The sequence below is a fragment of the Coregonus lavaretus genome (genome assembly GCF_964263955.1).
Source record: "Coregonus lavaretus genome assembly, chromosome: 10".
Taxonomy (NCBI): Eukaryota; Metazoa; Chordata; class Actinopteri; order Salmoniformes; family Salmonidae; genus Coregonus; species Coregonus lavaretus.
This window is the reverse complement of record NC_139997.1, coordinates 19856260-19870086: the sequence shown is the minus strand read 5'-3', so window position 1 is coordinate 19870086 and position 13827 is coordinate 19856260. Positions and strand designations below refer to the sequence as shown.

General features: G+C 41.4%; 1 protein-coding gene across 1 annotated transcript in view; it reads left to right on the top strand.

Moving 5' to 3' along the window:
• Positions 1-74: 74 nt before the first annotated feature.
• The window catches only part of ift46 (intraflagellar transport 46 homolog (Chlamydomonas)), a 32988-nt gene continuing 19235 nt past the window's right edge, over positions 75-13827 (top strand). Inside the window, exons 1-4 of the mRNA XM_084169706.1 lie at positions 75-138; positions 505-601; positions 903-976; positions 3120-3256. Coding sequence (XP_084025832.1) covers positions 115-138; positions 505-601; positions 903-976; positions 3120-3256 — 332 coding nt within the window. The 5' untranslated portion in view covers positions 75-114. The remainder of the gene's footprint in view (positions 139-504; positions 602-902; positions 977-3119; positions 3257-13827) is intronic.

Below are 13827 nucleotides of genomic sequence, written 5' to 3'. Positions count from 1 at the left end.
AGATTTGTATACAATTTGTGGTACAATTTCCCGTTTCTAACCCCTCTCCAAGAGAGCTAACACAGCGTGGCATCGCGATACTTTGTATCCCTTGGTGACGGTACACTGGCTTTCATGGATAGAGCAGAGAAACAAAAGGTAACCAAAAAGTCAGATTATCTTTCACAAATCGAAATAATTGTTCACACTTCTTCTGTACATAATTGGTATTTCATGCATGCCTCCTTTTATGCTAGTTTTGCCAATGGTATCCAACTTTTATGGCAATGCTAGCTAACGCGTTAGCTAGCTAACAGGGTTTATATAAATGTAATTGCTGTGGCCTTGCCAACAAACATTGCCAACAACTCAAGCCACATAACTTACATTAGCTAACTTGCTAGCTAGCTATCCAGCTACCCAACGTGCCCAGCTAGTTTGCATGTAGCCTAGAGTCCGTAACAGTAATGTTACATTCTTAGGCTAGTTTGCATGTTGTCATGAAGTGATTTGTCTCCTCTTCAGACCAAGCTCATAACTAACCAGCCCTATGACGAGAGCCTGGAGGTAAACGACTACGAGGAAATCGCCAGTGTGTACACCCCGACACCACGAAGACCAGGTATTAAAAGTCACCTAGTTAACTAAAAGTCAAATTCAGAAGCAAATTGTATGATGCTAACGTTATTTATTAGACCGATGAGGACATAAATTCAGTGACACTGTAGCATCCATAGAAATAGAGACATCCCCCCGACATTAATGCATTATGGCCTCATCAAAGATATATAGACCTTTATTATGGCACAGTCAGGTGGTAGTGCACTCTCACCATAGCCACGGCACAGGGTTGCTGCTGGTTCAACCCCTGCTGCGACTGTTCCACCTCATCGCTAACATCTCAACTTTCTCCCCATTACAAGTCTCAAGGAAGAAGAACAGACCTCTGCGTGAAATGGCGAACAACAGCAGTGATGAATTTGAAGAAGACGTAAAGGTGATTATGTAAGGGCTATGCATTCTATGGAAAATAATGGATGACGTGGAAGGTGTTACATTATTTCCCCAGAGAACGCATAGAGCCCCGAGTTGATTATCCCATTTATACCATGGCTATAATTTAACACATTTGCTGCTAGAAATGTGTTCAACAGCCACTGAAGTAGCTAGCAAGTTTACTACATCGCTACAGTAGTTGCCTTGGTAACCAAACAGACTTGTTAGTTTAGCTAACTAAATCATCAAATCAAATTTTATTGGTCACATACACATATTTAGCAGATGTTATTGAGGGTGTAGCGAAATGCTTGTGTTCCTAGCTACAACAGTGCAGTAATATCTAACAATTCACAACAATACACACAAATCTAAAAGTAAAATAATGGAATTAAGAAATATATAAATATTAGGACAAGCAATGTCGGAGACGCATTAACTAAAATACAGTAGAATAGAATACAGTATATACAGTGGGGGAAAAAAGTATTTAGTCAGCCACCAATTGTGCAAGTTCTCCCACTTAAAAAGATGAGAGACGCCTGTAATTTTCATCATAGGTACACGTCAACTATGACAGACAAATTTAGGGAAAAAAATCCAGAAAATCACATTGTAGGATTTTAAATTAATTTATTAGCAAATTATGGTGGAAAATAAGTATTTGGTCACCTACAAACAAGCAAGATTTCTGGCTCTCACAGACCTGTAACTTCTTCTTTAAGAGGCTCCTCTGTCCTCCACTCGTTACCTGTATTAATGGCACCTCTTTGAACTTGTTATCAGTATAAAAGACACCTGTCCACAACCTCAAACAGTCACACTCCAAACTCCACTATGGCCAAGACCAAAGAGCTGTCAAAGGACACCAGAAACAAAATTGTAGACCTGCACCAGGCTGGGAAGACTGAATCAGCAATAGGTAAGCAGCTTGGTTTGAAGAAATCAACTGTGGGAGCAATTATTAGGAAATGGAAGACATACAAGACCACTGATAATCTCCCTCGATCTGGGGCTCCACGCAAGATCTCACCCGTGGGGTCAAAATGATCACAAGAACGGTGAGCAAAAATCCCAGAACCACACGGGGGGACCTAGTGAATGACCTGCAGAGAGCTGGGACCAAAGTAACAAAGCCTACCATCAGTAACACACTACGCCGCCAGGGACTCAAATCCTGCAGTGAAAGACATGTCCCCCTGCTTAAGCCAGTACATGTCCAGGCCCGTCTGAAGTTTACTAGAGTGCATTTGGATGATCCAGAAGAGGATTGGGAGAATGTCATATGGTCAGATGAAACCAAAATATAACTTTTTGGTAAAAACTCAACTCGTCGTGTTTGGAGGACAAAGAATGCTGAGTTGCATCCAAAGAACACCATACCTACTGTGAAGCATGGGGGTGGAAACATCATGCTTTGGGGCTGTTTTTCTGCAAAGGGACCAGGACAACTGATCTGTGTAAAGGAAAGAATGAATGGGGCCATGTATCGTGAGATTTTGAGTGAAAACCTCCTTCCATCAGCAAGGGCATTGAAGATGAAACGTGGCTGGGTCTTTCAGCATGACAATGATCCAAAACACACCGCCCGGGCAACGAAGGAGTGGCTTCGTAAGAAGCATTTCAAGGTCCTAGAGTGGCCTAGCCAGTCTCCAGATCTCAACCCCATAGAAAATCTTTGGAGGGAGTTGAAAGTCCGTGTTGCCCAGCGATAGCCCCAAAACATCACTGCTCTAGAGGAGATCTGCATGGAGGAATGGGCCAAAATACCAGCAACAGTGTGTGAAAACCTTGTGAAGACTTACAGAAAACGTTTGACCTGTGTCATTGCCAACAAAGGGTATATAACAAAGTATTGAGAAACTTTTGTTATTGACCAAATACTTATTTTCCACCATAATTTGCTAATAAATTCATTAAAATTCCTACAATGTGATTTTCTGGATTTTTTTTCCTCATTTTGTCTGTCATAGTTGACGTGTACCTATGATGAAAATTACAGGCCTCTCTCATCTTTTTAAGTGGGAGAACTTGCACAATTGGTGGCTGACTAAATACTTTTTTTCCCCACTGTATCTATTCCAAAACATTCTGAGAGTCAGATAGATATTGTATGACTATCTTTTGTGTTCCACCACCGACAGCCAAAAAAGAAGGAGCAAAGGAACGGCCAGCTTGGCTTGAGTGAGAATGAGGAAGAGGAGGAGGATGATGATGAAGATGATTCGGATGAGACTGAGTCTGATGAAGAGGAGGGTGAGCCGGGATCCGCCCCGGAAGGGTGAGTGTAGTCAAATCTCAGTGCACACACTGAGTAGGCTATAGACCATATATCGACCCCGTCATGAAAAGTTGTGCGTGCAGTTCCGAATCAGAAACTGGTTTGTTTACATGGAAGCGAGTATGATCACATCCGACTTTAGATGCAGCTCATGCAAGTTAGCAAACAAGTAATCAGATGGTTATCATCTACTACAACATCGCAGATGTCATCGGAGGATTGATTACCTAGTAAGCCAGCGAGGCAAGGTAAATTATCACAAAAAGAGCCGGAAGAATAATATATACTGAACAAAAATATAAACGCAACATGTAAAGTGTTGGTCCCATGTTTCATGAGCTGAAATAAAAGATCCCAGAAATTTTCCATATGCACAAAAAGCGTGCTTCTCTCAAATGTTGTTCACAGATTTGTTTATATCCCTGTTAGTGAGCATTTCTCCTTTTCAAAGATAATCCGTCCACCTGACAGGTGTTTTATATCAAGAAGCTGATTAAACAGCATGATCATTACACAGGTGCACCTTGTGCTGGGGACAATAAAAGGCCACTCTAAAATGTGCAGTTTTGTCACACAACACAATGCCACAGATGTCTCAAGTTTTGAGGGAGCGTGCAATTAGCATATTCACTGTAGGAATGTCCACCAGAGCTGTTGCCAGATAATTTAATGTTAATTACTCTACCATAAACCGCCTCCAACGTTGTGGCTCCCCCATGCCCACCCATGGCAGCGCCCCTGCCCAGTCATGTGAAATCCATAGATTAGGGCCTAATGAATTCATTTCAATTGACTGATTTCCTTTATATGAACTATAACTCAGTAAAAGTATTGAAACTGTTGCATGTTGCATTTATATATTTGTTCAGTATACTTGTTGAGCATAGCTTTAGCCATCAGCCTTGTGTTTTCATGGTCACTCACTGGTAAGTTTGTCAAGGTCCTAACATCAGTGTATACTGTAGCTAGCTATCTGCTACAGGGCTTTTTGTTGCGAGCATGCATGTGAATCACTCAAATGTGACGTTTGCTTGTAAACAAAAAATGGCTCTATATACAGAACTCTGTACACACACACACACCAGGGTTTCCATTAGGAAAATGTGGCGCAGGACATTTGACTGGCATCATTATAATTTTCCGGACATTTAAGAAATGTACCAGATCCGTAGCATTGGTTGCGCAACCTGATTAGGGCATCCACCCAAGGTGCTCAGAATGCCAGAAATCACATTTAGTTTATGGTAATTCATCTTAACAGAACACGCAACACCGATGCAATGTCATTCTTACCGAATTCCGATGAGCAATTTGAAAATGTTACAAAACAAAGGCGGTGCATGCATAAGGTTAGGGGAAGCTAATCTTTCCCTAAAGTAAATGTAATTAAATTGTCAAAGTTATACAGTAAGGGAAAAAAGTATTTGATCCCCTGCTGATTTTGTAAATTTGCCCACTGACAAAGAAATGAACAGTCTATAATTTTAATGGTAGGTTTATTTGAACAGTGAGAGACTTAATAACAACAAATAAATCCAGAAAAACACATTTCAAAAATGTTATAAATTGATTTGCATTTTAATGAGGAAAATAAGTATTTGACCCCTTCTCAATCAGAAAGATTTCTGGCTCCCAGGTGTCTTTTATACAGGTAACGAGCTGAGATTAGGAGCACACTCTTAAAGGGAGTGTTCCTATTCTCAGCTTGTTACCTGTATAAAAGACACCTGTCCACAGAAGCAATAAATCAATCAATCAGATTCCAAACTCTCCACCATGGCCAAGACCAAAGAGCTCTCCAAGGATGTCAGGGACAAGATTGTAGACCTACACAAGGCTGGAATGGGCTACAAGACCATTGCCAAGCAGCTTGGTGAGAAGGTGACAACAGTTGGTGCGATTATTTGCAAATGGAAGAAACACAAAAGAACTGTCAATCTCCCTCGGCCTGGGGCTCCATGCAAGATCTAACCTTGTGGAGTTGCAATGATCATGAGAACGGTGAGGAATCAGCCCAGAACTACACGGGAGGATCTTGTCAATGATCTCAAGGCAGCTGGGACCATAGTCACCAAGAAAACAATTGGTAACACACTACGCCGTGAAGGACTGAAATCCTGCAGCGCCCGCAAGGTCCCCCATGCTCAAGAAAGCACATATACAGGCCCGTCTGAAGTTTGCCAATGAACATCTGAATGATTCAGAGGAGAACTGGGTGAAAGTGTTGTGGTCAGATGAGACCAAAATCGAGCTCTTTGGCATCAACTTAACTCGCCGTGTTTGGAGGAGGAGGAATGCTGCCTATGACCCCAAGAACACCATCCCCACCGTCAAACATGGAGGTGGAAACATTATGCTTTGGGGGTATTTTTCTGCTAAGGGGACAGGACAACTTCACCGCATCAAAGGGACGATGGACGGGGCCATGTACCGTCAAATCTTGGGTGAGAACCTCCTTCCCTCAGCCAGGGCATTGAAAATGGGTCGTGGATGGGTATTTCAGCATGACAATTACCCAAAACACCCGACCAAGGCAACAAAGGAGTGGCTCAAGAAGAAGCACATTAAGGTCCTGGAGTGGCCTAACCAGTCTCCAGACCTTCATCCCATAGAAAATCTGTGGAAGGAGCTGAAGGTTCGAGTTGCCAAACGTCAGGCTCGAAACCTTAATGACTTGGAGAAGATCTGCAAAGTGGGACAAAATCCCTCCTGAGATGTGTGCAAACCTGGTGGCCAACTACAAGAAACGTCTGACCTCTGTGATTGCCAACAAGGGTTTTGCCACCAAGTACTAAGTCATGTTTTGCAGAGGGGTCAAATACTTATTTCCCTCATTAAATGCAAATTAATTTATAACATTTTTGACATGTGTTTTTCTGGATTTTTTTGTTGTTATTCTGTCTCTCACTGTTCAAATAAACCTACCATTAAAATTATAGACTGATCATGTCTTTGTCAGTGGGCAAACGTACAAAATCAGCAGGGGATCAAATACTTTTTTCCCTCACTGTATAGCCTAAATAGCTTATTCCTGTCTATACAGAAATAAGTAAAATCATTCAAAATGGGCTACTACACCAGAAAGCATGATTTGGCCACCGAGGATAATTAGCTTCTTAAAAGAAAAAGCTGTGAATTGTTTTAAATCGCATAGCCTACAGTCGGAGGGGCCTGCAATTTGGGCAGAGCGAGCGGCAAATATCAAATAAATTATTGTTGAGTTGCGACTATCAGTGAAGAGCAGAGAGACCCAGCCAGGTATATCGCAATATTTAAAAATGCAATCGCGGAAAAACAGTTTGGAAAGCGAAATGGCTATTGCTGTAGGCCTAAATAGAAGACAATGAAAAGACTCCGATCTGTCTTTTTTAATTATGACAATTCTCAACTTAATTGAGCAAAAGCCTATATTATTGGCACCAGCGGAGAACATCGGCCATATCCCCGGTGAGTGTGCATATTCATAGTCTTTATCATTGGGTCAGTGCCACTTTTGTATGTTTTTGGACAATAATTTCTTCCTCCAGGTTAGATGGACGTCATTGTATTTGTTTCTCCCCTTTTCGTAGGCCCAGAGTAGGCTACCCTGTAATTTTTGCAGTGGTGTAAAGTACTTAAGTAAAAATACTTTAAAGTACTACTTAAGTAGTTGTTTTAGGTATCTGTACTTTACTATTCATATTTTTGACAACTTTTACTTTTACTCCACTACATTCCTAAAGAAAATAATGTACTTTTTACTCCATACATTTTCCCTGACACCCAAAAGTACTCGTTACATTTTGAATGCTTAACAGCACAGGAAAAGGGTCAAATTCACACACATCCCTGGTCATCCCTACTGCCTCTGATCTGGCAGACTCACTAAACACAAATGCTTAATTTGTAAATTATGTCTTAGTGTTGGAGTATGCCCTTGACTATCCGTAAAAAAAATAAGGACATTGTGCCGTTTGGATTGCCTAATAGAAGTAATTTGAAGTGATTTTTACTTTTGATACTTAAGTATGTTTAAAACCAAATACTTTTAGACTTTTACTCAAGTAGTATTTTACTGGGTGACTTTCACTTTTACTTTAGTCATTTTCTATAGCATTCGGAATGTATTCATACCCCTTGACTTTTTCCACATTTTGTTACGTTACAGCCTTATTCTAAAATATATCAAATTCATATTTTTCCTCATCAATCTACACACAATACCCCATAATGACAAAGTGAAAACAGATTTTTAAAAATGTTTGCAATGCAAAAACAAATACCTTATTTACGTAAGTATTCAGACCCTTTGCTATGAGACTCAAAATTGACCTCAGGTTTCCATTGATCATCCTTGAGATGTTTCTACAACTTCATTGGAGTCCACCTGTGGTAAATTCAATTGATTGGACATGATTTGGAAAGGCACACACCTGTCTATGTAAGGTCCCACAGTTGACCGTGCATGTCAGAGCAAAAACCAAGCCATGATGTCGAAGGAATTGTCCGTAGAGCTCCGAGACAGGATTGTGTCGAGGCACAGATCTGGTGAAGGGTACCAAAAAATGTCTGCAGCATTGAAGGTCCCCAAGAACACAGTGGCCTCCATCATTCTTAAATGGAAGCATTTTGGAACCACCAAGACTCTTCCTATAGCTGGCCGCCCGGCCAAACTGAGCAATCGGGGGAGAAGGGTCTTGGTCAGGGAGGTGACCAAGAACCCGATGGTCACTCTGACAGAGCTCAAGAGTTCCTCTGTGGAGATGGGAGAACCTTCCAGAAGGACAACCATCTCTGCAGCACTCCACCAATCAGGCCTTTTTGGTAGAGTGACTAGACGGAAGCCACTCCTCAGTAAAAGGCACATGACAGCCCACTTGGAGTTTGCCAAAGGCACCTAAAGACTCTCAGACCATGAGAAACAAGATTCTCTGGTCTGATGAAACCAAGATTGAACTCTTTGGCCTGAATGCCAAGCATCACATCAGGAGGAAACCTGGCACCATCCCTACGGTGAAGCATGGTGGTGGCAGTCTAATGCTGTGGCGATGTTTTTCAGCGGCAGGGACTGGGAGACTAGTCAGGATCGAGGCAAAGATGAACGGAGCAAAGTACAGAGAGGTCGTTGATGAAAACCTGCTCCAGAGCTCTCAGGGCCTCAGACTATGATGAAGGTTCACCTTCCAACAGGACAACGGCCCTAAGCACACAACCAAGACAACGCAGGAATGTCCTTGAGTGGCCCAGCAGAGAAGAATGGGAGAAACTCCCCAAATACAGGTGTGCCAAGCTTGTAGCGTCATACCCAAGAAGACTCGAGGCTGTAATCACTGCCAAAGGTGCTTCAACAAAGTACCCAGTAAAGGGCCTGAATACTTATATAAATGTGACATTTCAGTTTTTTATTTTTAATAAATGAGCAAAGAGTTATAAAAACCTGTTTTTGCTTTGTCATTATGGGGTATTGTGTGTAGATTGATGAGGGATAAAAAAAAAAAAAAAATCAATTTTAAAATAAGGCTGTAACTTGTGGAGGTTAAGGGGTCTAAATACTTTCCGAAGGCACTGTATCTTTACTTTGACTGAAGTATGACAATTGGGTACTTTTTCCACCACTGAATTTTTGTCGTATTAAAAAAGAGTCTCCAGTCATAGAAAATGTAGTAGAATTGCATGAAATGTTTTTATGAAAGGCCAACATTTTCCTGTGAAATAGCCTAGGCCTACTCTACGCCACTACGTGCTGCATTGAATAGTATTTTTTGCGAACAGAGATTGAGTTATATTATTAGCCTAAATTATGACTATCCAGTCTAATCATCACATTAGGAATAGTAGGTTCTTACATACGTCTGCAAATGCGAGGATGCACGGAATGGTTTATTATAAAGGTGCATTTTTATGGTGAAAATGGCTTCCCCAAACTTGAAACCCACACGCCGCCTATGTTAGAATAACTGTCCACATTTACTTTTCCTCAGCCAACAAGGCGAGTAACGAACAGTAAAATCACTAACCTATGTCAATCTACTATCCCCACCCATAGTAGAAAAGTTTACCTATTCTGTTGGTCAGTTTGTCATTCTGTGCGAGAATTAAATAGCCTGTCCCAAACAGACTCTGGGACAGTTGTGGTATGATAGATCCCAAATCCATCCAACCAGTAGGCCTATAGGCTACATGCAGAAAACGTTAAAAAACAATGAGGCTCATGCGACAGATCAGAATGTTTAGCTTAAAATGTTGATGAACTATTATTTCTTCACATTATAAGAGCAGCAATGTGCACAAGGCAGTAGGCTACGCGCGAATGTTCGTTCCATAATGCAATTAGTGGGAAAACACCATTGTGAGTAGTTTCATGTGATAGAGAGGATATATAAATATGCAACAACTAGATTGAGTTGCTAATATGACTAGGATTGTGCCTTTGGCTACTGGACAATGAAAGAAAGTTGATTTGAAAACCAATCGAGAAAAAGGCTACTTTTTTCAATGGCATATGGAAGTCTTTATAAAATAATTCCCTGCAGGTTAGATTTTTGCTAGCTAGCTACTTTGAAGCAAGGTAAGATATTCCTCATTAATATTTTTTACATTTACATTTTAGTCATTTAGCAGACGCTCTTATCCAGAGCGACTTAGTTAGTGAGTGCATACATTTTCCATACTGGCCCCCCGTGGGAATCGAACCCACAACCCTGGCGTTGCAAGCGCCATGCTCTACCAACTGAGCTACAATAATATGTAGGAAAATGTTCAGGATATGTCTCCAGCTTATACAGTATGTCATACTGTATGTCTCCAGCACATTGCAAAGTGGTGTGTGACGCACTTAAGCCTGCCTAGTTGCCTATGCACTTGAATGGCGAATGGGAAGCATACTTCAATTTACCAGTTGAGAAACATTTTTTTTAGCTCTTTTAATCGTGCCCATATTTTATTTTTTACATGCTATTTCCTTTGGAATTGTTGGTAAATTATTGGGCTTGTTAAAGCAGCTGTTTCACTCCAGCAGCAACAAACAGCTGAGCGAATTTTTTTTATATATATATATATATGTGTGTGTGTGTATATACAGTGGGGAGAACAAGTATTTGATACACTGCCGATTTTGCAGGTTTTCCTACTTACAAAGCATGTAGAGGTCTGTAATTTTTATCATAGGTACACTTCAACTGAAAAAATCCAGAAAATCACATTGTATGATTTTTAAGTAATTAATTTGCATTTTATTGCATGACATAAGTATTTGATCACCTACCAACCAGTAAGAATTCCGGCTCTCACAGTTGAAGTGTACCTATGATAAAAATTACCGACCTCTACATTCTTTGTAAGTAGGAAAACCTGCAAAATAGGCAGTGTATCAAATACTTGTTCTCCCCACTGTGTATATATATATATATATATATATATATATATATACATACATACATACATACATACATACATACATACATACATACATACATACATACATACATACATACATACATACATACACGCAGTGAGGGGAAAAAAGTATTTGAGCCCCTGCTGATTTTGTACGTTTGTCCACTGACAAAGACATGATCAGTCTATAGTTTTAATGGTACGTTTATTTGAACAGTGAGAGACAGAATAACAACAAAAAAATCCAGAAAAACGCATGTCAAAAATGTTATAAATTGATTTACATTTTAATGAGGGAAATAAGTATTTGACCCCTCTGCAAAACATGACTTAGTACTTGGTGGCAAAACCCTTGTTGGCAATCACAGAGTAATCACTTGTAGTTGGCCACCAGGTTTGCACACATCTCAGGAGGGATTTTGTCCCACTCCTCTTTGCAGATCTTCTCCAAGTCATTAAGGTTTCGAGCCTGACGTTTGACAACTCGAACCTTCAGCACCCTCCACAGATTTTCTATGGGATGAAGGTCTGGAGACTGGCTAGGCCACACCACACCAGGACCTTAATGTGCTTCTTCTTGAGCCACTCCTTTGTTGCCTTGGCCGTGTGTTTGGGTCATTGTCATGCTGTAATACCCATCCACGACCCATTTTCAATGCCCTGGCTGAGGGAAGGAGGTTCTCACCCAAGATTTGACAGTACATGGCCCCGTCCATCGTCCCTTTGATGCGGTGAAGTTGTCCTGTCCCCTTAGCATGAAAACACACCCAAAGCATAATGTTTCCACCTCCATGTTTGACGGTGGGGATGGTGTTCTTGGGGTCATAGGCAGCATTCCTCCTCCTCCAAACACGGCGAGTTGAGTTGATGGCAAAGAGCTCAATTTTGGTCTCATCTGACCACAACACTTTCACCCAGTTCTCCTCTGAATCATTCAGATGTTCATTGGCAAACTTCAGACGGGCCTGTACAGTGGGGGAAAAAAAGTATTTAGTCAGCCACCAATTGTGCAAGTTCTCCCACTTAAAAACATGAGAGAGGCCTGTAATTTTCATCATAGGTACACGTCAACTATGACAGACAAAATGAGAAAAAAAATCCAGAAAATCACATTGTAGGATTTTTTATGAATTTATTTGCAAATTATGGTGGAAAATAAGTATTTGGTCAATAACAAAAGTTTCTCAATACTTTGTTATATACCCTTTGTTGGCAATGACACAGGTCAAACGTTTTCTGTAAGTCTTCACAAGGTTTTCACACACTGTTGCTGGTATTTTGGCCCATTCCTCCATGCAGATCTCCTCTAGAGCAGTGATGTTTTGGGGCTGTCACTGGGCAACACGGACTTTCAACTCCCTCCAAAGATTTTCTATGGGGTTGAGATCTGGAGACTGGCTAGGCCACTCCAGGACCTTGAAATGCTTCTTACGAAGCCATGCCTTCGTTGCCCGGGCGGTGTGTTTGGGATCATTGTCATGCTGAAAGACCCAGCCACGTTTCATCTTCAATGCCCTTGCTGATGGAAGGAGGTTTTCACTCAATCTCACGATACATGGCCCCATTCATTCTTTCCTTTACACGGATCAGTCGTCCTGGTCCCTTTGCAGAAAAACAGCCCCAAAGCATGATGTTTCAACCCCCATGCTTCACAGTAGGTATGGTGTTCTTTGGATGCAACTCAGCATTCTTTGTCCTCCAAACACGACGAGTTGAGTTTTTACCAAAAAGTTCTATTTTGGTTTCATCTGACCATATGACATTCTCCCAATCCTCTTCTGGATCATCCAAATGCTTCAGAGTGGCCTGGACATGTACTGGCTTAAGCAGGGGGGCACGTCTGGCACTGCAGGATTTGAGTCCCTGGCGGCGTAGTGTGTTACTGATGGTAGGCTTTGTTACTTTGGTCCCAGCTCTCTGCAGGTCATTCACTAGGTGCCCCCGTGTGGGTCTGGGATTTTTGCTCACCGTTCTTGTGATCATTTGGACCCCACGGGGTGAGATCTTGCGTGGAGCCCCAGATCGAGGGAGATTATCAGTGGTCTTGTATGTCTTCCATTTCCTAATAATTGCTCCCACAGTTGATTTCTTCAAACCAAGCTGCTTACCTATTGCAGATTCAGTCTTCCCAGCCTGGTGCAGGTCTACAATTTTGTTTCTGGTGTCCTTTGACAGCTCTTTGGTCTTGGCCATAGTGGAGTTTGGAGTGTCACTGTTTGAGGTTGTGGACAGGTGTCTTTTATACTGATAGCAAGTTCAAACAGGTGCCATTAATACAGGTAACGAGTGGAGGACAGAGGAGCCTCTTAAAGAAGAAGTTACAGGTCTGTGAGAGCCAGAAATCTTGCTTGTTTGTAGGTGACCAAATACTTATTTTCCACCATAATTTGCAAATAAATTCATTAAAAAATCCTACAATGTGATTTTCTGGATTTATTTTTCTCATTTTGTCTGTTATAGTTGACGTGTACCTATGATGAAAATTACAGGCCTCTCTCATATTTTTAAGTGGGAGAACTTGCACAATTGGTGGCTGACTAAATACTTTTTTCCCCCACTGTATATGTGCTTTCTTGAACAGGGGGACCTTGCGGGCGCTGCAGGATTTCAGTCCTTCACGGCGTAGTGTGTTACCAATTGTTTTCTTGGTGACTATGGTCCCAGCTGCCTTGAGATCATTGACAAGATCCTCCCGTGTAGTTCTGGGCTGATTTCTCACCGTTCTCATGATCATTGCAACTCCACGAGGTGAGATCTTGCATGGAGCCCCAGGCCGAGGGAGATTGACAGTTATTTTGTGTTTCTTCCATTTGCGAATAATTGCACCAACTGTTGTCACCTTCTCACCAAGCTGCTTGGTGATGGTCTTGTAGCCCATTCCAGCCTTGTGTAGGTCTTCAATCTTGTCCCTGACATCCTTGGAGAGCTCTTTGGTCTTGGCCATGGTGGAGAGTTTGGAATCTGATTGATTGATTGCTTCTGTGGACAGGTGTCTTTTATACAGGTAACAAACTGAGATTAGGAGCACTCCCTTTAAGAGTGTGCTCCTAATCTCAGCTTGTTACCTGTATAAAAGACACCTGGGAGCCAGAAATCTTTCTGATTGAGAGGGGGTCAAATACTTATTTCCCTCATTAAAATGCAAATCAATCTATAACATTTTTGACATGCGTTTTTCAGGATTTTTTTGTTGTTAT